Source organism: Staurois parvus, unplaced genomic scaffold (genome assembly GCF_062004578.1).
Source record: "Staurois parvus isolate SC_StPar_1 unplaced genomic scaffold, SC_StPar_1.0 ptg000004l, whole genome shotgun sequence".
Lineage (NCBI taxonomy): Eukaryota > Metazoa > Chordata > Amphibia > Anura > Ranidae > Staurois > Staurois parvus.
The window spans coordinates 4,977,744-5,003,432 of NW_028317800.1; the positions used below are offsets into that span (position 1 = coordinate 4,977,744).

At 38.5% G+C, this 25,689-nt stretch overlaps 1 protein-coding gene across 2 annotated transcripts in view; it reads right to left on the reverse strand.

Moving 5' to 3' along the window:
- Positions 1-437: 437 nt before the first annotated feature.
- Positions 438-25,689, reverse strand: part of CEP120 (centrosomal protein 120) — a 150,152-nt gene continuing 124,900 nt past the window's right edge. For both annotated transcript variants that reach the window (XM_089675119.1, XM_089675035.1), the window contains exons 18-20: positions 23,674-23,772; positions 12,049-12,194; positions 438-970 (exon numbers count right to left, since the gene is read on the reverse strand). In XM_089675119.1, the coding sequence (XP_089531245.1) occupies positions 736-970; positions 12,049-12,194; positions 23,674-23,772 (480 nt within the window). In that variant the 3' untranslated portion in view covers positions 438-735. The remainder of the gene's footprint in view (positions 971-12,048; positions 12,195-23,673; positions 23,773-25,689) is intronic.

A 25,689-nucleotide genomic window follows, 5' to 3' on the forward strand; every position in this document is an offset into this window, starting at 1 on the left:
CTACTCCTGTAAGTGAAATTATAACCCTATGGTCAAGAATCAGAAGAGCTGGTTCTGTCAATGAACGTAAGAGAGAAAAAAAAAATCTCTGTATAGGTTTCACATTACAAAATTGGTTCACTTTTAGAGGAGACATTGTGACGTCATTATTGAATATGTGGCAGAAACTATGTTAGCCTACCATAGGATCTACTTATTTAGTAGTTAAATAAAATGTAGTTTCTCTTAACTAGGGGAGTTTATAGCAATTCACGTCAATCTGGGAAGAAAAGATACTGTTAGAGAACAAACACCCAACTTAAAGTCTGGAGATGTGATTCACTTTGCTTCAAATGCTTGAGATGCCACAGCCATTAGATAACAGTCATGATCCAGCCATTTTTCAGGTACCAGCATTACGGTCAGCCATTGAGAACCATAAAACACATGTCATGACATAATTTTGCAGACAAATTTAATAAAGTATTGTTAAGAAACCATAGGAGACAAAATATATACTTTTCAAGGCACACCTATAAGTAATTCTTTCAGTTCCTGCATTCATAAAAAACAAACTGAACATAATGCAAATGTACAGAATAGAATAAATTTTATAAATAAAAGGAGGCATTTAGTACAAACTAAAAACATTATAAAAATACTTATTTTGTGTTAAAAAATGTGAAAACCACAGCAGAGTCTATGTACAGTATTATTATTGACCAATATCATGTGGTCAAATGAAACAAACAAGCACTATCTAATGCTCCTTTTTGCCATGGTTTCTCTGATCTGACGATCTAGTTCACTAATGATTCGGTCCTCATGAGTATACACTCCCGTCCTTAACAAGGTGTCCCGCTCTTCAATTAGTCGAGATAGGAAGTCATCCAAACCTTCATCCTGTTTGTGGGACCCTGAACCAGCCAGTCTCTGATCAGCAGTGTTTTGACTATCAGGGGCTTGCCTTCTGTCTTCTTGTAGTCTTAACCTAAATAGGAACAAGAAATGTATGATGTGACATCTCACTATGCCAAACAGCTACCAAAAAACTCTATTCAAAATGTATGTATGGATAGCATTAAGGGCTTCCTTGGATACAACAGAATGCCACCAAATATCCCTTTCCACCCGTCCTTGGCGCCTGATGCCTCAAAGCCCAAAAAACAGTAAACCCCATTTTCGCTTGTTCTCTACGTTTCTGGGGTTCTGTTAAATTCTCTGAAGGACTTATATCAACGCATCTTTGTTTACTCCAAATTCTTCATTGCACCCTATTTCCACCTGTTTTTGTGGAAATAGGGAGCAATTTCATTGGCTGTACAAAGAAGGTTTCCATGACACTTAGGCTTCAAAGCTCCCACTTTCCTTAACTACTTCGCTCTGGAAGGTTTTACCCCCTTGATGATCAGACCATTTTTTGCTAATTAGCAGTGCACTACTTTAACTGATAATTGCGCGGTCATGCAACACTGTACCCAAATGGAATTTATATCTTTTTTTTTTTTTTTTTTTTTACACAAATAGAGCTTTTCTTTTGGTGGTATTTGATCACTACTGTTTTTTTTTCATTTATTATATAAATGAAAAATGTTTACATCGCGTATAATCAAGAGGTTAGTGTGCACCTGACAAGTGTTAATGTGTGTATTATGTGCTGCCTCTTTCTAAATATATTTCTTTCTTCTCCCTGTTTTGTAGGAAAAAGAAGCAGAGAGATTGTTCCCTCTGTACAGAGCCCTGTGTTGATTGTCAATACAGAGCTCTAGGCTGTGACTGGACACAGCTGATCAGCAGGTCCTGGTCATGAATCATTAGCTGGGACCTGCTGCCAAGCTCCTGCTGTGTACAATCACAAGGGGAGTTAGCAGGCAAAGGCACATGCGCACCCTGTACCCGGAAGAGGCCAGAAACGTACACGTACTGTACTGCAAACAGGCGGTTGGGCAGTCCGCAAGTGGTTAGGAGAACATTACCATTATGTTCAAATTAGACACTACTTTCACAAGATACTTCAGTTATTATTCTCCTTTTAGGCTTACTCCTTTTTTAGAGCAAGTGTCGCTGTGGTCTTCAGGCCCCTAGTCTTCGTTCTTAATTTATGTCTCAATAATGTCATCTACATGCGACATCACCAAGATGCATTAAACCCAATAGGAGACTGACACCCCTGCATTATTTCATTTTTTACTGCCACTAAATTAATGAAATAATGCAGGGGTATCATGAGTAATAAAAACTTGATAGGTAAATTGGCTTATGTCCATGTCAAGTTCCTCCTTAATTCCAAACTTTGCTGTCCCCACAATAACCATATTTTGTGCAAGTCTATAAGTTCCACACACTTTAGTACACTATGTATCCAAATCCTTTCATGTGTACAACACTGATATGTTTATAAACACAATGCTTAACCACTTGCCTTCCAGCCACTGTAGAAAAACGGCTACAGGGTGGCACCGTTGCGCAAAATCACGTTTTAAAACGTCATTTTGCAAAACAGGTAGGGGGCGTGCGACCGGCCTACCCGTGCCGCAGATCGCGGCTGTCAATCACCGGGTCCCAACCGGTCATTACCCGCCGGTTCCCGGCAATTGCCAGCAAACAGTGACACAGAGCACAGCTGCATGGTTTACAATGCAGCTCCGCTCCCTGTCAGCTCCTAACACGCTGATCCTGAGAGAGGAGTTTATCTCTCGGGATCAGCGTGTTCCCGTAAAGTACACATCCCCCACCCCCTAGTAAAACACTCCCCTCACACAGTTAACCCTTTCATTGCCTAAAGTTAACCCCTTCCTCCCCAGTGCCATTAGTACAGCGTTAGTGTTTTTTTTTTTTTGCACTGATCACTGTATTGGTGTCACTGGGGAAGTCAGTGACCCCAAGTCAGCTCCCCCCCAGTGTCAAAATGTCCACCGCAGTCCCGCCATAAGTCACTGGTCACTGTCATAAATCGCTGATCACCGCCATAAGTCGCTGATCGCTGCCATTATTAGTATTAAAAAAAAATACCAGTATCTTTCCCGCCATTTGTAAATGCTATAACTTTCACGTAAACCAATTCAGTCACACGTATTGGGATTTTTTTTTCAGCAAAGACATGCTGCAGAATACATTTTGGCCGAAATTTATAACGAAATTAGATTTTTAAACTTTTCTACTGGAATGTTTTGTAGCAAAAAGTCCAAAATATTGTTTTTTTTTCTCAAAATTGTCAGCCTTTTTTTTTATAGCGCAAAAAATAAGAACCGCACAGGCGATCAAATACCAACAAAAGAAAGCTCAATTCGTGGGAAAAAAAGGACGTAAATTTAATTTGGGTGCAGTGTTGCATGACTGCACATTTGTCAGTTAAAGTAACGCAGCGACGTAACACAAACTCGCTTCTGTGACCGCTTCCTGACCGCCCTATAGCAGAAATACTGCTACAGGGCGGCATGGGTGTGCAAAAATCATATTTTATATATATATATATATATATATATATATATATATATATATATATATATATATATATATATATATATACATACATACATACATACATACATACATACACACATACACATACATATATATATATACATACACACACAATTTGTGCTCCCTTGGTTTTCACACCCCTCCCAGATAGTGTCAGATTGCTCTTCAGTACACCAGTCATCACATTTAACCACTTGATTGCCAGGAGAATGCTCATGCACAATAAACCTCCATTGCAAGTATAGTGTCTGAACGGATCAATATCTTTGATCAGATCAGCACTATACCAGCGTTCACATTAGTATAGCGTCTCCAAAAACGCAGTGTTAGCGGGATCAGCCCCGGCACCTGCGTTTAGCCAATATGTTTACCCCCCACCCCCGTTCTCCTCCAGCAAGTGCAGTGTCAGTAGATCACTGTCACTTGATACATTGCACACAAAACCGCAGTGGTCGCATAATCAGGCCTGATCTCGGTTAGCACTTTCCGGTAAATTTTGATGACTCTCATATGCAGCAGAGTGCCAGTACTAGTGCCACGCTACCTTTTGGTGAACTGGCAAGTACCAGCGGTCTAGTACATCTTGGTCTTTCACATACCTCCTTGAATTTTGGAGCGGTTTTTCACAGAATATCTGTATGCGTTGATTGTGGATCAAAGCAATTTATATGCACAACAATTTATCGCCGCCAACCCAAATTCAAACATTGCCAGACCAGTCGCATGGAAACTCATTACAGTTTCCGAATTTAAATTTGTTTTGGGCCTAACCCACAACATGGGCATTACTAAAAGAAATTGTTTGCGGTTCTATTGGTCCGCAGACCCGATTAATCCTATGCCCGTGTTCTCTGCTGCCATGGCCAGGCATAGATATGAGAGTATAATGTGTTTTATGCATTTCAACGACAATACACTCGGTCATCCTCGGGGTGACCCTGAATTTGACCGGCTCCACAAAATTCAGCCCCTTGCAAATCACCTTAACCTAAAATTTGGAGATGTCTATACTCCCCAGAAAAACATCTGCGTTGATGAGTCCCTGATTAATTTTTCTGGCCGTCTAGCATTCAAACAGTTTATCCCCAGCAAGCGTGCCAGATATGGGGTCAAGATGTAGAAGACCTGTGAGAGGACAACAGGCTATGCTTATAAGTTTCAGATTTACGAGGGAATAGTCACGTGGAGCCCCCCCGGATACCCAGACTACATGGGGAGCAGTGGCAAGATAGTTTGTGACTTGGTGTCATCCTTTTTCCATATGGGGTACCACTTATACGTGGACAATTTTTATTCAAGCGTGCCACTATTTAGACATTTGTACAATCTTGGAACTGGCGCATGTGGCAAAGTGTGACCAAATGTGTGCCCACCATTAGAAGTGGGTGGATGCAGGGTGGAATATTCTAATGGTGGGCATACCACACACTTTTTCTGGCAGAGATTTCTTCTCTTTTTCCCCATTCAGTCCACTGGCTGCATACAAAAAGAAAAAAAGAACATAGCATATATACCCAACAAGGACCAGCGACGTACTGGTACATCACTGGACTTTGAATGGTTATACCAGGATGATGCCTACAGCTGCAGGCATCATCCTGGTATCGTTTTTTTTAGCCGGCGATCGGCTTTCATGTAAAAGCAATCCTAGTGGCTAATTAGCTGCAGGATTTCTTTTACTAGCGGAATTTGATGCCCCCCTCCCCCGCTGCCTTCCACGGCCTTCTCGGGCAGTCCCGTGCCATCGGGGAAACATGAGAATGCAGCCGGTGTTTCTGCCAGCTGACCATAGAGCCGATTGGAGACCAGAGTGGTGCCAATCATCTCTATAGTCTAAGAATTCGGAAGCTACGAGCATTTCATCACAGTTTTGCAGGATATAAACAGCGCCATTTGTAAATTGGGAAAGCATCTGATCACACCGATTTTGGTTTGATTAGATACTGTAAGGACAGAGGAGATATCTAGAGCCTGATAGACCCCAGATTTCTCAAAAAAGAAATATATGACAATGCCCTTTGAAGTTATAGGGGATATTTGCATTCCCTGTGATAGAAATAAAAGTGATCAAAAAAAAAAAAAATGAAAGGTACAGTGTAAAAATAATTAAAAAAAATCAAAATAACTTCAAATAAAACAAAAAAAAAACCAAAACAAAAACAAAAAAAAAACCTTGCCCCTCCCATGCACACACACCTGTGTGCACAAGTGTTGACCCTGTGCTCATATGTAAACAGCGGTTGCACCATACATATGAGGTATCGCTGTGAACATCAGATCAAGGGCAGTATTTCTAACACTAGACCTCTAGACCTGTAAATCTAAAATGGTAGCTTTAAAGGCTTTTAAAGTGTTGACTATGGATATTAAAAATGTATGCAGTTTATCGCCATCACACGGGGCATACACAGTTTTAAAGCATGTCATGTTTGGTATCTATTTACTGGGCATACCATTATCTTTTATACCTTACCAAATATATGCCAATATATTGTGTTTTTGTGCAAAAGTAAAAAAGTGTATTTTTTTTTTTAAATTGCTTTAGAAAAATCGCTGTGCGAGTACTATGTGCCATGAAAAATTGTAGTACCCACCATTTTATTCACTATGGTGTCTGCTTTAAAAAAATATATAATATTTGGGGGTTTAAATTAATTTCCTAGCAAAAAATACTGATTTTTTTTCATGTGAACAAAAAGTGTCAGAAAAGGCTTGATCTTCAGGTGGTTAGAAGAGCGATTGATGTGTGGCATAAACTTCTAATGCTGGGCATAAAACGCCCCCCACCCCCGAAAACGACCCCTTTTTGGAAAGTAGACACCCCAAACTATTTGCTGAGAGGTACGCTGAATTAATAGAAGAATTTATTTTTTACCACAAGTTTTTGGAAAATTACATTTTATTTATTTTTTTTTTTTTTACACAAAATTGTCACTTAAATGATATATTGCTCATACATGCCATGGGTATATGTGGAATTACTCCCCAAAATACATTCTGCTACATCTCCCGAGCATGGGGGTACCACATGTGTGAGACATTTTGGCAGTCTAGCTATGTACAGGACCCCAAAATCCAATAAGCACCTTCAGGCTTTTAAAGGGCTTTATTTCCTCATTACACTTCCAGACTACCTATCACAGTTTCGGAGGCCCTGAAATGCCAGGAAAGCACCTAACCCCTGCCAAATGACTCCTTTTTGGAAAGTAGACACCCCAAGGAATTTGAAAAGAAGCATGGTAAGTATTTTGCAGATCTCATTTGTTGCCACAAGTTTTTGGAAAATGAAGAAAAAAAAGCAAAAACATATTTTTTTCTATTTTTTTTTTATATTTCAAAACCTTGTGAGAAAAAATGAGATCTGTAAAATACTCACCATGCCTCTTTTTAAATTCCTTGGGGTGTCTACTTTCCAGAAAGGGGGAAGGGGTGTTTGGGGCTATCCTGGTATGTCAGGGCCTTTGAAACTGTGATAGGTATTGAGGAAGTGAAATGAGGAAGTTAAGCACCTTCAGGCTTTCAAAGTGGTCATTGGATTTCAGGCTCCTGTATGTATAAACAAGTGAAAATATGCAGTGCTAGAATGATAATGATGAGCAATAAATATGCGTATATGAATAAATATGAAAGTTGGTAAATTAAACAATGGTATTCAAAACTGGCGTTTAACAACGCTAAAAGGTAAAAAGACCAGTCTTAGGTAAAATCCCATAAGGTGCATATTACTACATTATTATTATACAGTATTTATATAGAGCCAGAAAGGTTTGCTCAGCGCTGTACATTATAGTGGGGGACAGAACATGAGGCAATACAGTAACAAAACAATACACGAGGGGTTCGGGGGCCCTGCTCTTTCGAGCTTACAATCTAGGAATTAGTGACAATTGTGCTCTAGTCCGTATGATAAATATTGCGAGCATCCGTGATTGCTGTGGCTGTGAGAATAGGTGTACAATGCACTAACCAGAAAACTCAAATGATTGTATGTTGGAGTATATAAGACCTACTCCTTGGTACTCAGGGAATGGAACCTTTACACACGGATGAAGTCGTCAAGACTTAAACGCCAGTTTTGAATACCATTGTTTCATTTACCAACTTTCATATTTATTCATATACGCATATTTATTGCTCATCATTATCATTCTAGTGCTGCATATTTTCACTTGTTTATATTTTCACTGGAGGATCTTGAGGTTTCCCTCTTTATGCTAGCAGCTCCCCATCCATACCGCAACCCAGCGCTCATATAGCTTGTTCTTTTAAGGCTTCTGTATGTGGTTAGGCTCCCAAAAAGTCCCCCACATGTGGTATCCCCATACTCCGTAGAAGAAGCAGAATGTATTTTGGGGTGTAATTCCACATATACCCATGGCTTGTGCGAGAAATAAATAATTTAAATGACAACTTTGTGTAAAAAAAAAATGTTTTTGTCATTTTACAGAAACTTGTGGAAAAAAAAAAAAAAAAATCTTCCATGGACTCAATATGCCTCTCAGCAGATAGCTTAGGGTGTCTACTTTCCAAAAAGGGGTCATTTGAGGGTGTTTGTACTATCCTGGTGTTTGTACTATCCTGGTATTTTAGCACCTCAAGAAATGTGATGGGCAGTCAGAAAGCTGTGTAAAATCCATTATCTATACCATAGTTTGTAGACGCTATAACTTTCACACAAAGCAATAAATATACATTTAATGGGATTTTTTTAACCAAAAACATGTAGCAGAATACATTTTGACCTAAATTTATGACGACATTTTAGTTTTTTTGGATATTTTTTATGGCCGAAATGAGAAAATAGGTTTTTTTTAAAAACATTTTTTTTCTTCTAAAATTTTCTTGTTTATAGAGCCAAAAATAAAAAAGTGCACAGGTGATCAAATACCACCAAAAGAAAGCTCTATTTGTGTGAAAAAAATGACAAATTTAATTTATGTATTGTATTGCATGACTGCGCAATTGTCAGTTAAACTAGCACAGCGCTGTATAGCAAACAAATGGCGTAAATTACAGTATCTATACCATAGTTTGTAGATGCTATAACTTTCACACAAAGCAATCAATATACACTTATTGGGATTTTTTTTACCAAAAACATGTAGCAGAATACATTTTGGCCTAAATTTATAACTAACTTTGAGTTTACTATATATTTTTTATAGCTGAAAGTAAAAAATATAGTTTTTCTTCCAAATTTTCGGTCTTTTTTTGTTTATAGCGTGAAAAATAAAAAGCGCACAGGTGATCAAATACCACCGAAAGAAAGCTCTATTTGTGTGAAAAAAAGGACGTAAATTTTGTTTGGGTGTAGTACTGCATGACCGTGCAATTATCAGTTGAATTAGTGCAGCGCCGAGTAGCAAAAAGAGGCCTGGTCATTAAGGGGGGTAAATCCTCAGGAGTGCAAGTGGTTAACCTGCATGCTTACTTTATTTAAAATCAGCATTTAAAACAGCTCACAGTAAGAGACTATCATTCAACATAGGCAGCAAGTTCTGGGAGAGGCCATCTCTCGTTACTGCCTGTGTGATTGCAGCAGCATCCAATAGAACCAAACAGCGTTATTGCGTCACTGGAGGAATGCTGGGAAATCCAGTGTATATACACATGCTGCATTTCATCTTCTAGGATTATAGAAGTCCATCAAAGTAGGGGAATACAGCTATAAAGCACTGAAGGTTGAAGATTGCGGGATTATGCACAGAGAAGAGCGTGGTCCTGACACATGAAAAGGAAAGGATTTGCTTACACAGTGCACTAAGATATGTGGAACCTATAAACTGGCACAAAAGTGTGGTAGTTATTTATTGTCGCTCATACATATTTTGAAAAGTTGGTAGCAGCACAGGGATATCATAATTGTAGTGTTTATTATTTAAAAAAATAATAATTTAACCCCTTACAAACACGTTTTACTTACCAAAGACACAAAGAGCGTGGCTTGCCCCGCCTCCTCACTGCCTGTGATTGACAGATGAAGGAGCCAATGGCCCCCCGCTGCTGTGTCTGAGCCAATGAGGAGAGGGAAAGCAGAGAGAGAAAAGCTCCTGCTCTCTTGCACATTGCTGGATCGAGATCACGCTCAGGTAAGTAGGGGTCGATTGCAAAAGATTTTTTACCTTAAGGAATAAAATACATTAAGGTAAAAATCTTCTGCTTTTAGAACCACTTTAATTCAGTTAGGTTCTCCTTAAATGGCAACCTCGGATAACTTACTCTCAAACCCCACGGTTTGATAGCCCATTGTATTTTCCGTACTGCCTAACATGATCAGCAAGGCCCTGCATCCCAAAATTCACCACACATCACCTTGTCTTACATCATGAGAAATATGTCTTCCAAGTGCAATAGTAGACTTTGTGAGAATTTGATTTCCCGGTCAAGTCAAGCACCCAAGAAGCAGCATGGTAAACTGGCTCTTGGGACAGAAGATGTGGACAATCTGAGAAGGTTCACGGAGAGTTCCACATGCATCTCAACCATTCTAGTGCGAAGAGAATCACTGGAATTCCCTCCATCTTAATGCTGTACAGCAAGCGATAAACACTCCCACCTGCATCAATGATCACAGAACACCACAGGGTGAAAGGACCATTCTCGGGAATTCAGTCACTGATGGCTGATGAGGACGTTTGCCTCCCAATTTTATACGTCACGTCAGACAAGGCTGGAATGTGAAGTTCTGCTCAAGCCAGAATCAGATCCATTTCTTTCAGCTGAGAGACTTCTAGTTTCTCTCTGATGGTTGATGTAATTTACTGCCATGGAATTGCCTGCCTGGTTCCTAGACGAATGACTTTACAGATGAGAGGTTCCTCAGTGAAGGTATAAATTAATCACAATGAGCTACAGAATTTTGATCAAGAGATGTACTTTCTCTGACAACAAAGACCCTTGTACCGAGAGGGTAACTAGGACTCCACAAAGCCCAACAGGTTATTAACCATTGTTACTTTGGGAGAAAGGATTTTCCTGATTGCAGCATTTAACTTGTGACCCACCATGCCAGGGCAAACCTAGCTTTGATGGTAAGGAAAATGCGATGGTCCAGAGACAACGTGCTCTTGTTTCACGTTGTCAAAATGTTGAGCTGCAATAATATAGAGTGAAGTTGGAAATACAGAGCTGCCTCAAAAGTGGCCACGACTATGCCAAAAATTCTCAAACAAAAGCAAAGTTTTGGTTGGCTTCTGGACTGTAGAGTACAAAAGTGGGAACTGAAGTTTGACCAAGGGAAAGAAAACATTGGTCAGGGTGGTATACAGTTGTGTTCAAAATAATACCAGTCAGACATCACTAACCTGATCAATCACTGTTTTTGGTAGAAATGATATTTCTACATGGCAAATAATTTACTAGCAGGTGTAGCAGAGTAATAGAAATCCAACAGACCCAACAGTCATGACATGCATGCTGCTGATTCTGTGTAATTGAATCACTAATTGAAAGGGGCATGTTCAAAATAATAGCAGTGTGGAGTTCTATTAGTGAGGTCATTCATTCTTTGAAAAACAGGTGGCAATTATTGCCCTTATTTAAGGAAGGAAGGCAGCAAATGTTGTACATGCTGGTTACAGTGCATTTCTCTCTGAAATTCTGAGGAAAATGGGTCGTTCCAGACATTGTTCAGAAGAACAGCGTACCTTGATTAAAAAGTTGATTGGAGAGGGGAAAACATATAAAGAAGTGCAGAAAATGATAGGCTGCTCAGCTAAAATGATCGCAAATGCTTTAAAATGGCAACCAAAACTGAAAGACGTGGGAGAAAGTGAAAAACTACCATTCAAATGGATAGAAGAATAGCCAAAATGGCAAGGACTCAGCCAACAATCAGCTCCAGGAAGATCAAAGAAGGTCTAAAGTTACCTGTGAGTACTGTTACAATTAGAAGACGCCTATGTGAAGCCAAGCTATCTGCAAGAAGCCCCTGCAAAGTCCCAGTGTTGCAAAAAAGACATGTGCTGAAGAGGTTACAATTTGCCAAAGAGCACATTGACTGGCCTAAAGAGAAATGGTGCAACGGTTTGTGGACTGATGAAAGTAGGATTGTTCTTTTTGGGTCTAGTGGCCGGAGACAGTTTGTCAGATGACCCCCAAACACTGAATTCAAGCCACAGTACACTGTGAAGACAGTGAAGCATGGTTGCGCAAGCATCGTGATATGGGGATGTTTCTCATACTACGGTGTTGGGCCTATTTATCGCATACCAGGGATCATGGATCAGTTTGAATACATCGGAATACTTGAAGAGGTCATGCTGCGTTATGCTGAAGAGGAAATACCCTTGAAATGGGTGTTCCAACAAGACAATGACCCCAAACACACCAGTAAATGTGCAACATCTTGGTTATCTATGCACAAATGTTTTGCCTTTCATTTCTATTTTAAACTGAATGGGTTGTCTTAAAAGGTAAGGGTTTACATATACATTAAGTGCCTATAAATGGGGATGTCTGGAGGCAAGACATCTCTTGGCTGTTCTGCACAGAGTGAGAACATACAGGAGGAGAACAATTGAGGGATGAGTGCAATGTAATTCCAAGTAGGCATTGTGAAATCACCAATGAATCTGCTGAACGTACCTATTTAGTTCATTCCTGATCTCCTCTAGCTCCAGGCGATCATTCTTCACTATGTCCTTCTCTTCTGCTGCCAGATAACGCAGCCTCATTTGCTCCAGTTCTTCTTGCTGCTTCTTTAAACGTGCCATAGCATTCTCTTGCTCCCGCTATAACAGAATATTAAAAGAAAAATTAACAAGAAATGTTTAAATTTCAATTTTAGAAATAGGAAAATGGATGGTTTAATTTGAGTAACTATTTAAATATTACCTCATAATTATTTCTCAAGAAAGCAAAAATAATCAAGGGAAGAGAGAAATGTGTTTCTTATTAAGGTCTGAAATGCTCATATGTTTTTTTTACCTGTTCTGAATAAACTAATTTTCTCCTGTAAGTTCAGCAATTGTTACAAATATTCAGGTTTTCTTTTCTCAAACACATATGCGCCTTTAAAACATATATTAGAATTAATAATGTTACACTAGTTCATTTTAATGAGGCAAAACACATCTCACTGCTATGAGATTCTTTCACTTAAGTCCTTTGTGTTTACGTTGAGATTCCTTAATATGAAAGTTAAGAATGAACACTAAAAGCCACATATGCAGCTTGGAAAAACCATTTTCAATAAATAAGCTTTCATAAAGAAGAAGAAAAAAAAGAAAAAAAGTAAAAAAAAAAAATGTTCCATACGGCAAGAAAATAAGAACGAATAAAAAAAATAAAAACTATACAATGAAACAACAAAAACCAAGGTTCAAAATTGCAAAGAAAATTCCATATGGAGAGATCTCATGCCTTACAATAAATGCCAATGTTTCAAATGTAAACTTTTGTATTTATACAGTACATATGTGTATTCCATTTAATGAAAATTCTAAACTCTGTAAGGCAAACTCACAAAAATGTTTAAATTGCTCAAACTGTATACCAATTAGTCAGTTGAGGAAACTGTATCACAAAGCATTTAGATATTACAATTTTTCTCTATGATTTTGGGAGCAGTCCCACGTAAATGCTAAGCTCATACCAAACTTGTCCTAACTTACAAAACCTGACAGTTTCTGTTCATAAAATGAACAAACTTGTGCCCTGAAATACTCTGCAACTATAGAAAAAAACAAAAAACAAAAAAAAAAAGAAGATTAGCTGCAGGAGGCTGCCCCCATTCGCTGATGCCTCAAATCATCCGGACTTAAAAGTATTCTAAAGCATACAGAAACCAGCTATGAACACATCCAATTATCATATCAAAAAAAGGATTATATATTATACCTGATTATTTAAAAGGCATGTATCCCGTTTATGAGAACTGCGATTTAGCTGTGTAATACAAGTAACCAGTAATGAATCTGTCATTTCCTTTGCAGTCAAATAGAATTTTACCATGAAAACTTTCTTGAGCAATTTGCCAGGTTATTAAAAGTGTCTACTGTTATTTATTAAGCCAATATAATATTTCATGCCTATGAAGTGAACTTGAAACCCCACGAGAAACCTTTCCACTAACTACGCTATGTCATGGCAATGTAAATCCCAGTCAAACTGGTACAGAGATAATGTGGAGTAGGGGAATGTGTAATTCTTACAGTCCATTAAGAACACTGTTAAATTCCACAAATCAGCCGGTCTCAAATACCCCGGCTACAACTCAGAAGTTAGGTATTAACATTGAACACATTATGGAAAGGGGTGCTGTGATAGCTTATGTTTGCTGTGTTCTGGGATTGTGCCTAGTAACTCTCTGAACTATGTCTGGCTCCACTTGATACCATCAATCTTTCACTCATATAAGCTACATCTGAAAATTAATTATTGTCTTATATACATTCTGTGTTTTGGCAAGCTGACCGAGTCATTAATATATGACCCAACTGTAGCTGTATGTGTAAAACACGACTATGACTATTTATTATGGTGCACTTTCAGGCATTTGCAGAGACTTTCTTACATTAACAAGCAGTGAGGATGAAGGGGTTTTTCAACAGCTGACCGACGATTAAACTGTTTGTGTTTGCAAATAGGACATGATTAAAGTTCAAACAAACTCATATGTAGTAAATGCAGAGCCAGTATTTGTGGCTAAGTATGCCAAGTCTAACAATTTAAATAATCACATATGATATATATGACAAATTTAAATACAATTTACAATAATAATTACTGAACAAGACAGTTTGCTATGTAGATTCAATAAATCTGTAACTTTTTTATTATAATAATAATAAAAAAAATAATAATAAAAACAGCAGCTTTGGACTGCCGCAACTGAGAAAAAAGTTATAAAATTTAGCCATCCCACATGTAGTTCCCATTTTTCCTGGGTTGATTTATATAAAATAAAAAAAAACTGCAATATTGTCCAGTAGCTGTGCAGCACTCTGTATATACAGCTATAGAATTGCAATCATACAACATGTAACAGTATGACAGCTTGGAGAAAAATGACAGAACTAAAACTGCCAACTAATATTAGGTCATTGTTTACTATCACAGTGTTTTACATCAAAAACAACTTCCCCACTCATGTTACTGTAAGTAAACTAAACAGCAGCATAAAGCACAGGATATGTGAAATAGCAGCAAGATAAAATGTTATCTGGCTCTCAGGGAGATGCTGATACCGCCACTTTATCTGGAGCTCTTTAACAGTAGGATGCCATGCACTCTATGCTTCCATCACATTTTCAACACTGGATAGGTGCTAGATTGTTTGCCGGCAGTGTTGAAATGTCAGAAATCTAGCAGCAAACTTACTGAAGCACTGTACAAATATACAAGATGCAAAGGGGTCTTGAGCAATGTTTCAAGAAAAAAAAAAAATATATAGAGCTCTTCAAATAAGCATTTTTGTCTTCTTAAAAAACATTTGCATTCATTTTTAAATAAGCTTTTTTAATATTTTATTTTAAAGCTCAACTTCAGCTTAAAGTGGTAATAAACCTAAAAGTAAAAAATTTAATAGACTGCAGTTTACCAATCATTAGATATGGTGGCTGCATTCGTTTTCTTTTAGGCTTTGTTCCCCTTGGTTTTCACCTGGTGATCTGGCAAGTAACACACCTCCTGTATTAGAGTGCCTTCATTCTGGATGAATGAGCACAGGGGGCTTCTCTGGACATCAGCACTATTAGTCTGGCTCCAGCTAACACTTTATAAGAAATAACATTAAAAAAAACTTTTTCCTTTTGGGATAAAGGTTTTACATAAATAAATAAAAGCTTATCATTGTAAGCAAATCCGGTCAGTGTTAAATGGTTTGTCTCATCCCTGTAACTGCTACATCTGCAGGACAGCTTGTTCTTATACAAGATATATTTACTGGCTGAATGAATCACCAGGTGAAAATAAAAGAAAGCAGAGCTCAGAGGAAGGAAGAGGCAGCACAAAGAGACAATCATGAGTGTTGCATATAGGAGGAGAGAGCAGAGTGAGAGAGAGATGAAATTATCAGTGTTTACTCCCCATTCAATGTCTCGTTCAAAGGGTGGAAATGGGGACTGGTAGTGAAAGCAAAACTGTAGCAAAGAAAGATCAGGTCCTGTCCACTGCCATAAAGGGACTGTGTAAATGGACTGTAATACAAATCCTTTGGCAGGTAAAACAGCTCACACGTATTTCATCTCTTGCACTGCCCCACCACTATGCAATCCAGTGTTAGTCTTTCTCCTGGATAAACCAGCTTCCTTTTAGCCCAGGCTATGACTCATGTCATGTGACTGGACCAAAGAACTGGTGAAAAAAAGGGTATGCATTTCAAAATGTAATAAAAGGAAAAGATATTGTGGTGCTCTAAGGGCGATGAGGGATCCAACTTGGAGATGGCCTTTAACAGACTGACGAGTGGGAGAAAGTAAGATAGCAGCCCATTTTATTTTTTTTGTTGAACACAGTTTAGAGCAGCCTTTCTAAACTTTAACATGGAGGAACCCTTGAAAAAAAACAAAACAAAACAAAAAAAAACTGCTGGCTTGGAGAACCTCTACTAATGACTATATCTACAGCTCATGGTGCATGAGTGTGATGGTCACTGGGAAGAATGCTCCTTAAATTTGTGGTCATTGGAAATAACCCCCCTTACAGAATAGCTATAAAAGATCATTGTTGACAGTGGTTACTTATCTGAAAGGCCTGAATTACTCATTGCTCAAGGAGCCCATGGCAACCTCTTGAGGGTAGGAACCCTGCTTGAGAAAGGCTGGTCCAGAAACTTAGTCCTTCCTTGGCTGCTTTGCAAAGCTATACATGGTAAAACACTTCATGTATGCAATAAAAATGCAGAAAGAAGAAAAATTCTATATAGTATATGTTTTCAGAAATGAATGGCCTATGGAACTGTGGTTGTGCTAATCAATGTGATATATTGCATTTTCCTAAACAATTTAAATTTGCAGGCCCTAAATCCTCCTCTTCCTCAAAATATTTTTATTACACACGTGGGCTTCCATGAATACTCCTAATCCTTTTAATGTATACAACTCTGGAGTGAGAAATTGAAGCTAAACAGATATGCAGATTTAATGTTTTTCTTAGCTAAACTAGACACCAAGAAAAAATTATCATCTTCAAAAAGTAAGACCAGTTTAGTGTTCTAATGTACAATTCATTTTTTAAGCAGCAGCAAGACATTATGCTCTAAAGCTGTCAAGATGTCAACTTTCTCTTCTTTGGCAACCATGGCAAAAGCAATTTGCATCCATAGCTTTACAGAATACTCATCTTCCTACTTGTGTATTTGGCTTACTTCTTTTCCCAAAAGTCTCAGTGTTTAGAGATAACAGGAATCCTTGGCAATACTTTCAGGCTATGTTTAATGCCCAAATAAACTCTCATGCCTTTTGATATCTTTGTAGTCCTGAACCGAAAACACGTTCTGGTTTGTGACTGATTTTTTTATAGAATTACCTTAACAACCATTTTCTGGATCAGCCTCTCTCAACCATGGTTCCTCCAGAGGTTGCCATGGGCTCCTTAAGCAATGGGCGATTCCAGCCTTTCAGATAAGTAACCACTATCAACAAAGATCTTTTAAGCTGTCCTTGGCCTAGGCTTTGGTAACCCAGGTAGTCTGCTTGTCTGTTTTCTTTCCTGGAAGGTAGACCATGTAGGATATGGAAGACATACAGCACCACCACTGGACTGTTCAAACCAGATGACTGATGGAAATCTGACAGGAGACAGATTCCTCTCCACAGGAATTACCATAGCCTTATTCAGCCTGGTGATTGCATGATCGGGTAAGACATACATTTTTTGAGGGACTCCTCGTCAAAATAATAACAAACCAGAAAAGCTTAGGTAAGTTAAAGGTTCAAGCTGAAACTCCCATTCCTTGTAAATGAATTACTCATACAAGGAATAAAGATTGAGGTTTGTGTTTACCAAGAGGAACCAAAGACTCTGACAAAAGACCTGGTGAAGCCTCAATTTAGGAGTCTTGCACATGGATTTAATATAGGCAGAGACCATTTTCTTTTATTAGAAGGTGAAGGAAGAAGTCTTATGTACACTGCCAAAATGACTAGATTATGTATCCAGATTTCACAAAGGTGTGGGGGCAAGCTCAGGGAATAAGAAAAAAGGAGGGTCTCCATACTCGCTGCCTTAAGTGAGAAATGTTAGGGGGACGGTCTTCAGAGGCACATCGACTCCCCGGGAGCAGAAATTCTGACAGTCCAGAGAGACACTAACAGAGCAACCAGTGGTCAATCCTTGAAGATATCTCACAGGCCACCAGAGGATGCAGGACAGGGCTGTTGCAGCCAAACTTCCACACAGGCAGGGATCTGAGTGCACTGTATGGCTGCATTGGGGAGACTAAAATGCTCTAGAATATTAAGCCTATCACCCAGTCAGAAGTTTGCTGAAGGTCTAGAACATTGAAGGAAAAAACCCCCCAAAAAAACAAGCAGGGAACTTATGTTCTTACTCAATATTGTAAGGCAAAAATCTGAGTCGCTTCTAGCAGATGTCTACCTAGCATTTTAATCCTTCAGGTGACACTACAACCCAACAGTCAGATATTCAAGATCTTCCTTTCCTCCCTCTCCAGTGCTCTAGGCTGGCATAGCTGAGCAACTGCCACACCGCCAAACACAAGCGTTTGCTACACAGACGTGCACTACAGAGGAAGAGAAGAACATGTCAGACCGGGTTTGCTACCAAGTGCTGATTAATGAGAGTACTGGGTCTAACTCCTTTGCCTTTTCAATAGTCATATATAGATATCCAGTACAACTGCTGTAACAGTAGTTTTGTATGGCTAGTACAATATCGGACTGCATATGTATTCCAATGACTTCAGTTAGCCTGGATAGGCTGGAGCTGATTGTGTGATACCAGTCCACTTGAGTGACTATATTATCAACTATTCTTGAAATGTTCAGTATATATACACAATAGTTAACCTGGAAGAGACAGCAATTTAAATTTTCAACAAACTTGAATTCAACGTTAAGTTTATGTATGTATTTCCATGCTGCAGGTGTCAGCAAAGCTCTGCCTGTAAAGCAGTTTCCCTCTTCTACCAGCATGAAAGAAGTTAAATCCACAGTTTAGACATGCCAGTCGAGTGAGTGTAAAGGACAAGCGGCTCCTCAATCAAGCAAGCACAATCTTTATTTTGCTATGGCTGCCTATAAATCCTGAGAAGAGGGGTAAACACACATACAGTAGACTAAACAATCACTAAATAGTGGCCACTGCTCACTCTCCCACTCATACATACCAAGTTAGGTCTGTGGGAAAATAATTCTATGTTCTCTAAAGAAACTCAAGTCAAGTTTTCTGAAAATAACCCAGATCTGACAAGCCAGTAGGAGGGCCTGGATGGTTTCAAGACACAGTTTTCAACCTAGCCCAAAAAACCCCAACTAATATATTTCTAAACAAAGCCTTGCTTCCCATGTTTGGCTAAACGACTTAATAATGAATCAAATTAATTATTGTGAGTGGATAAGCACGGGACAGGAGCAGCAAAGTCCAGATGTCAGACAGAAAAATCTGTGCTGAGCAAATGCAGCAAAAGAGCTTGTTGTCTGATTACACGACAAATGACCTGGACTTGCTTCTTCTACTTGCCCTTAAAAAAATAAGGAAGAGAGATAGGCACCGTCCAGACAGCACAAGATAATTAAACATTTATGCTCCCCTGTTTTACATCCCAAACCACACAATTGTCTTGCTCTGCACACCACCAACAATTTCGTACAACTATTACTTTTAGCCATACTTTTCATAGGCTGTGATTTGTATATTTTCTTACATCCATTCTCTTAAGGAGAAGGTCTTGTAGCTAGCATAATATACATTATAGAAGGTATCAAATAACTGTACTTATTTAAAAATCAGTGATGATTTGATTGTATGACAGAAATTAGCAATAAACTCTAATACTCAAAACTTATAGAAATAAATGGAACAGAGACAATGCAGAGGAGGTGAATCTCATTTTCACTATAACACATATACAGTCTTGTTCAATAACAACACACACTGAACAATAATGATACCCAAAATTACCTAACCCACTGTGACAAATTACATTTCTGTATACTAAGGGCTCCAGTTAAAGATCATTTGTGTTTGGGTGCTACATTTTGCACATTACTACTAATCTCTATTAGTTTTATGAAATAAGCCCAATAAAACAGGGTTGATCCTTACAAAATATATATTTTCCCTTGTTATACAGTGGGAATTATATGGTGAATGACCAATTTCAGAATAAATTCAGGGAAGGGGGCACAGTGAAGAGCTCCAGGCTTTACATCTGCATACACTTTGTATGTAAATTGTATGGTGACCCCCTTACATTTGTTAGACAGCCATATTAGTAGCTAGCAGGTTTCAATTGTGGTACATCCAATTGATTTAAAAGAACACAAATATCTGAAGCAAAATTCATATAGGACTCATTCACTTTTGCACATAATTAAAACAAAGCCCATTTCCTGTCCAATATTTGCATTTGTCCTGCATGTGAGAGGGCAAACACTTCAACTAGATTTGCGTTATTTCTGCTCTCGATGCAGGGATTTGCAGACACAAACTACTTAGCAATATGACAACATCTTCCTCAGCTGTGCACATCTGGGTATTCTGGAGCATAAATTGCAATGCTTTATAGGGACTCACAGTGATAAATAGGACAGATTGTAGAAATGGGTACCTTTGTATGTAACTTATAGTGGATCTCCTTGCAACATCATTTATTTAAGCATATATACTAAAAAGTGTCATCCTAGATCTGTGTTGATATGTGGATCACCAGTAACACAGTTCATTGGCTGCAACTCTCAAACTGTCCTTGTGCTAAAGCCATTTTGCTTTTTATTCCACTAGAGAACTGAAATGGCAGTTTGATAAAACTGTTGGTATTAAAGAGGTTGTAAAAAGGTACATAAAAAAACAAAACAAAACAAAAAAAACAAACGTGAAACTTACCTGCTCTGTGCAATGGTTTTGCACAGAGCAGCCCCAATCCTCCTAATCTGGAGTCCCCCACCAGCACTACTGGCTCCTCCCCTCTTCCAAGTGTCCTCACAGTAAGCTGCTTGCTGTGGGGGGACACTCGTGAGGGCTCAATCCCAAGCCAGCTTTGTGTGTCCACTGACAGAAAATGCATTAAGGTAAAAAAACATTCTGCCTTTAGAACCACTGGTTTGTCAGTATTGCATAAAGGTACATTGTCTGAGACAAGCTTTTCCATTAGTGGAACAAAACTTTTTTAACCAACATTGACCATTTTTCTCTTTATGCTGCTAGCATTAGTAAATTAGAATGTATGGTATATTTCCTTGTTTTAACTTTTTTTTCACATTTTCTCATTTGCTTCCTGGTTTCTTGTCTAATCCAAAATGATGTCATACATTTCATGAGAATTTTTTTTTCTTTCATCTGGAGGAGAGGAAGAAGAGTTTTCTCAGATAAGCACAACCTCCTGCTTGCATGTGCTAAGGGTAGATGAATTCCAGGAAGTGCTACATCTGCCCTTACTCAAGCAAGCAGTGGCTAGAAATGCTAGGGTGTGTTTTTCAAAGTGAATTCTCAACAATATGAAGCATAGAGACATGGATGGATGAGTTTGCAGTGAATATTAAAAATGAATTAAAATAGGGTTTTCAATTGCTGGTGCTCAGCTAGTTTAGTTCCACTTTAACAGCAAATGCACTGTGATCTGCACCAGACCACCAACAGTTAATTAGAAAACTGGCATTTAAAAAATAAACTCTATAAAATATGAGAAATACCATGAAATAAACTTCCATTGAATATTAAATGAAATTAATCTGAGATGCAACCCCAGTAACTATGGTTAGACACATTGCTAAAATAGAAGACACAAACACCAACTAATCAAATAAAAAATTGTGCCAGAGCTTGTTACATTTTACACCCCCCATGTTTAATTAACAGCTTTTTACACTTTCAGCTGAGATTAAAGTTAAACCCATACATAACACAAGCTCCAGTTGGAAAAAAAAAATCTGCAGTCTGGCTTTGTTGAACATTATACCATCTTTTCAAGTGGCAGTAATAACTCAAGATTTATTATTTTTTTAATGAACGAACACAGAACGGGATCTTTCAAATCACAAAGCAGGCAGCTTTTCCAAATGTTTACTCTATAGTCTAACTCTTACAATAATTCATGAAACAGACTTAGCAAAGGCACAACGTGGTAATGGAAATCATTACTCATTCCCTGTTGGCAGTGGGCACTCATGCTAGCGAGGCAAGTCTGTAAAGCTTCTACCAATTGGGTTTCATCATTAACATTTAGTAACAATAGACATAAATTCTTACATCTTATTTGTTATATGTGCGACACATTGGACAGTACTTGGGGGAAACAAATCTCTAGTTAAAACTGCTGCCCAACAGCAGTAATAATTACTTATTTCTGTTTTTTTTTTTTAAAACAATACGTCTCTTGATATTCATTTTTTTAAGATAACATAACATACAGGAGGTAACAGCACCTATACAGCCACAGTATACAGTACATTATGCAATAGGGGATATTTACTAAAACTGGTGCACACAGAATCGGGTGCAGCTGTGCATAGTAACCAATCAGCTTCTAGGTTTTATTGGCAAAGTTCAATTGAACAAGCTGAAGTTAGAAGCGGATTGGTTACGATGCACTGCTGCACCAGATTTTGTGTGCACCAGTTTTAGTAAATATCCCCCAGTGTCTGGTTAACCTTCAAGTCAAAGCGCATCTAAACGCAAAAACAAAATGAAACATTGTGCAGCTTATAAGTACTTGGATGTGGTGGCTTTTTTAACCTTTATTTTTTAATTCGCTCTCAGTATCCAGGACACACAGGAACACTTCAGGCAGAATAGTATACAAGTAGGGTTTACACAGTAAAAAGGGCTCAAGGCCACTTACAGCTAAGGTCATAGCTAAGATAGACTAAAATGAAAAGTCGGTCAAAGAAGTGTACTGTAACTGGAAAACAATGCAGCTGAGCCATATACAGCCCCAACGAATGTTGTTTCCAATCTGCAGGTTCCAAAGGGTCAAAGAAAGTATTACCCGAAAGGCCTGGAACCTATTTTCTTATGAAGCTTAAAAAAGGGTGGGGGAAAAAAAGGGGAAACAAAGATAACATTTTTTTTCAACCTCTTTACAATTACAATGTTACATCCTCCCCATTCAGAGGTGGGGAAGCTTGTCACTGGTGAGAAGTAAAAAATATATCACAAAAAATGAATATTAGTGCCCAATTCAAGTAAGAAAGCAAACAAAAGTAAAAGATAAAGGGGAGAAGTACAAGTGACGAGAGGGAATGGGGAATAGGTGAAAGGCAAGTGTGCTTTACCTTTATTTTTACATGGTAATTGAATATCTTTTCTGATGTTAGGTGGCTACACTCACTCATCCATTGTATCTATGGAGAGAGCCATGATTGCCTCCCAGGCTACTCTGCTTATTTGGAATACAAACAGGATTTATTTGTCTTCATTATAGGGTGCGACAGGAATTAGTAGTTTACAAAAGATAACTTGGAAGGTAGACAATACATGTGCTTTCAGTTCAGAGCACAGGAAATTATAAGGTCACTGCATTTCTGGCACAATCAAAAGGAATGTTCCCTGTACTTGCTGAAAATGTTCTTGGCTTAAAAATTTTACTAAAATGCAGCCACCCCAATTACAGGTGGCTGAGCTGCAGTTTTCCTTGACCCCTGGACACCCACCTGAATTCTTCCATTACAGCCTAGTAGGGCTGTACACAAGTCACAAACTGATGTTCTGCCTCATTTTTAACTCGAGCTAGAGTTTGACAGGCAGTATCGCCTGTCAAACTAGCCCAACAAGTCTGCACTGCAACTGCGAACCAAATGCACAGTGCCACAATGTGAACACAAAAAAACAAAACAAAAAAAGGGCAACAGTAGAACTTCTAGTACACCTCTCATACCACCCTCTGAAAAGTGATCCAACGTAGATAACATTTCAGTGGGTAGCATGCTTACTGCCTGTTTGAAAGAACCCTCAATGATGGTGTGGTGTATGTTCCAATCAGTGTTAGAGGGATAGAAACATGCCTTGGCAAATACAGTTATAGGTACATTTGCAACCAAAGGAAATTATTAAAGTGGTTACTATATTTTCAATTAAACAACTACTCACCTGTTTTATCCTAGCTAGTTCCTTCAAGGCTCTTCCCCATTGCTGTTTATAGTGGAGTTTGGACTTTGTTGTGGATTCTAATTTTCTTTCAAGTTCAACCTATAAATAATGAAAAAAACGAATTATGTATTGTTCATATAAAAAGCTGCAACTCTAGTGATAGTTAGACAGCTATCAGCAAAATAGAAGCATTAAGAGGATGAAGCTTGCCCATTTCTATGCTTTAAGATTCCTCTGTACAGATAACGTACACAAAACTATGGCACCTTTTTACCCAACACTCTGCATTCTAAGTAATACTAGATACAGTGGATATAAAAAGTCTAATTGCTGGGTTTCTCACATCTAATCAGAATGCATGTGCATTTGAAGGTATGAATGCACCCTTAAGGCCACCATAAACAGGTCAAATGTCAGACGATTCCTGTGGAATCTGCTGTAATTCAAGCCATGGGTGGCCCTGCAAGCACCACCCAGCTTTACAAATAGACTGAGTCAGGTGGGAATATTATTGGCCGAATGGCGACTACATCCTATTAGATGCGATCACTGCAACCATGGGGTAGCTGCCTGAATACACTGGAGATTACTCCATACAGTGGATATAAAAAGTGAAAATGTCAGGTTTATGTGAGGTAAAAAAAATGAGACAGACAAATAATTTCAGAACTTTTTCTACCTTTAAACTGTACAACTAAATTGAAAAACAAAACTGAAATCATGCTAAATAGGAGTCAGTACACATCTGCTGTCATTTAAAGTGCCTCTGATTAGCCCCAAATAAAGTTCAGCTGTTCTAGTAGGTCTTTCCTGAGATTTTCTTAGTCGCATCCTACAGTAAAAGCCATGGTCCGCAGAGAGCTTCCAAAGCATTAGAGGGATCTCATTGTTAAAAGGTATCAGTCAGGAGAAGGGTACAAAAGAATTTCCAAGGCATTATATATACCATGGAACACCGTGAAGACAGTCATCATCAAGTGGAGAAAATATGGCGCAACAGTGACATTACCCAGAACTGGACGTCCCTCCAAAATTGATGAAAAGACGAGAAGAAAATTGGTCTGGGAGGCTGCCAACAGGCCTACAGCAACATTAAAGGAGTTGCAGGAATATCTAGCAAGTACTGGCTGTATGGTACATGTGACAACAATCTCTCATATTCTTCATATGTCTGGGCTATGGGGTAAAGTGGCAAAACGGAAGCCTTTTCTTATGAAGAAAAACATCCAAGCCCAGCTAAATTTTGCAAAAATACATCTAAAGTCTCCCAAAAGCATGTGGGAAAATGTGTTATGGTCTGATGAAATCAAGGTTGAACTTCTTGGCCATAATTCCAAAAACACTGCCACATATCACCAAAAGAACACCATAGCCACAGTGAAGCATAGTGGTAGCAGCATCATGCTTTTGGGCTGTTGTTCTTCAGCTGGAACTGGGGCCTTAGTCAAGGTAGAGGGAATTATGAACAGTTCCAAATACCAGTCAATACTGGCACAAAACTTTCAGGCTTCTGCTAGAAAGCTGAACATGAAGAAGGACTTCATCTTTCAGCATGACAATGACCCAAAGCATTCATCCAAATCAACAAAGGAATGGCTTCCCCAGAAGAAGATTAAAGTTTTGGAATGGCCCAGACCTGAATCCGATCAAAAATATGTGGGGTGATCTGAAGAGGGCTGTGCACAGAAGATGCCCTCGCAATTTGACAGATTTGGAGTGTTTTTGCACCAAAAAGCAGGCAAATATTGCCAAGTCAGGATGTGCCATGCTGATAGACTCATATCCAAAAAGAGTGAGTGCTGGAATAAAATCAAAAGATGCTTCTACAAATTATTAGTTTAAGGGTGTGCACACTTATGCAACCATATTATTTTAGTTTTCTATTTTTACTTCCCTCCACCTAAAAGATTTCAGTTTGTTGCTCAACTGAGTTGTACAGCTTATAGGTTACATTAAAAGGTGGAAAAAATTCTGATATGATTTATCTTTGTCTAATTTTTTTACATAACAGAAACC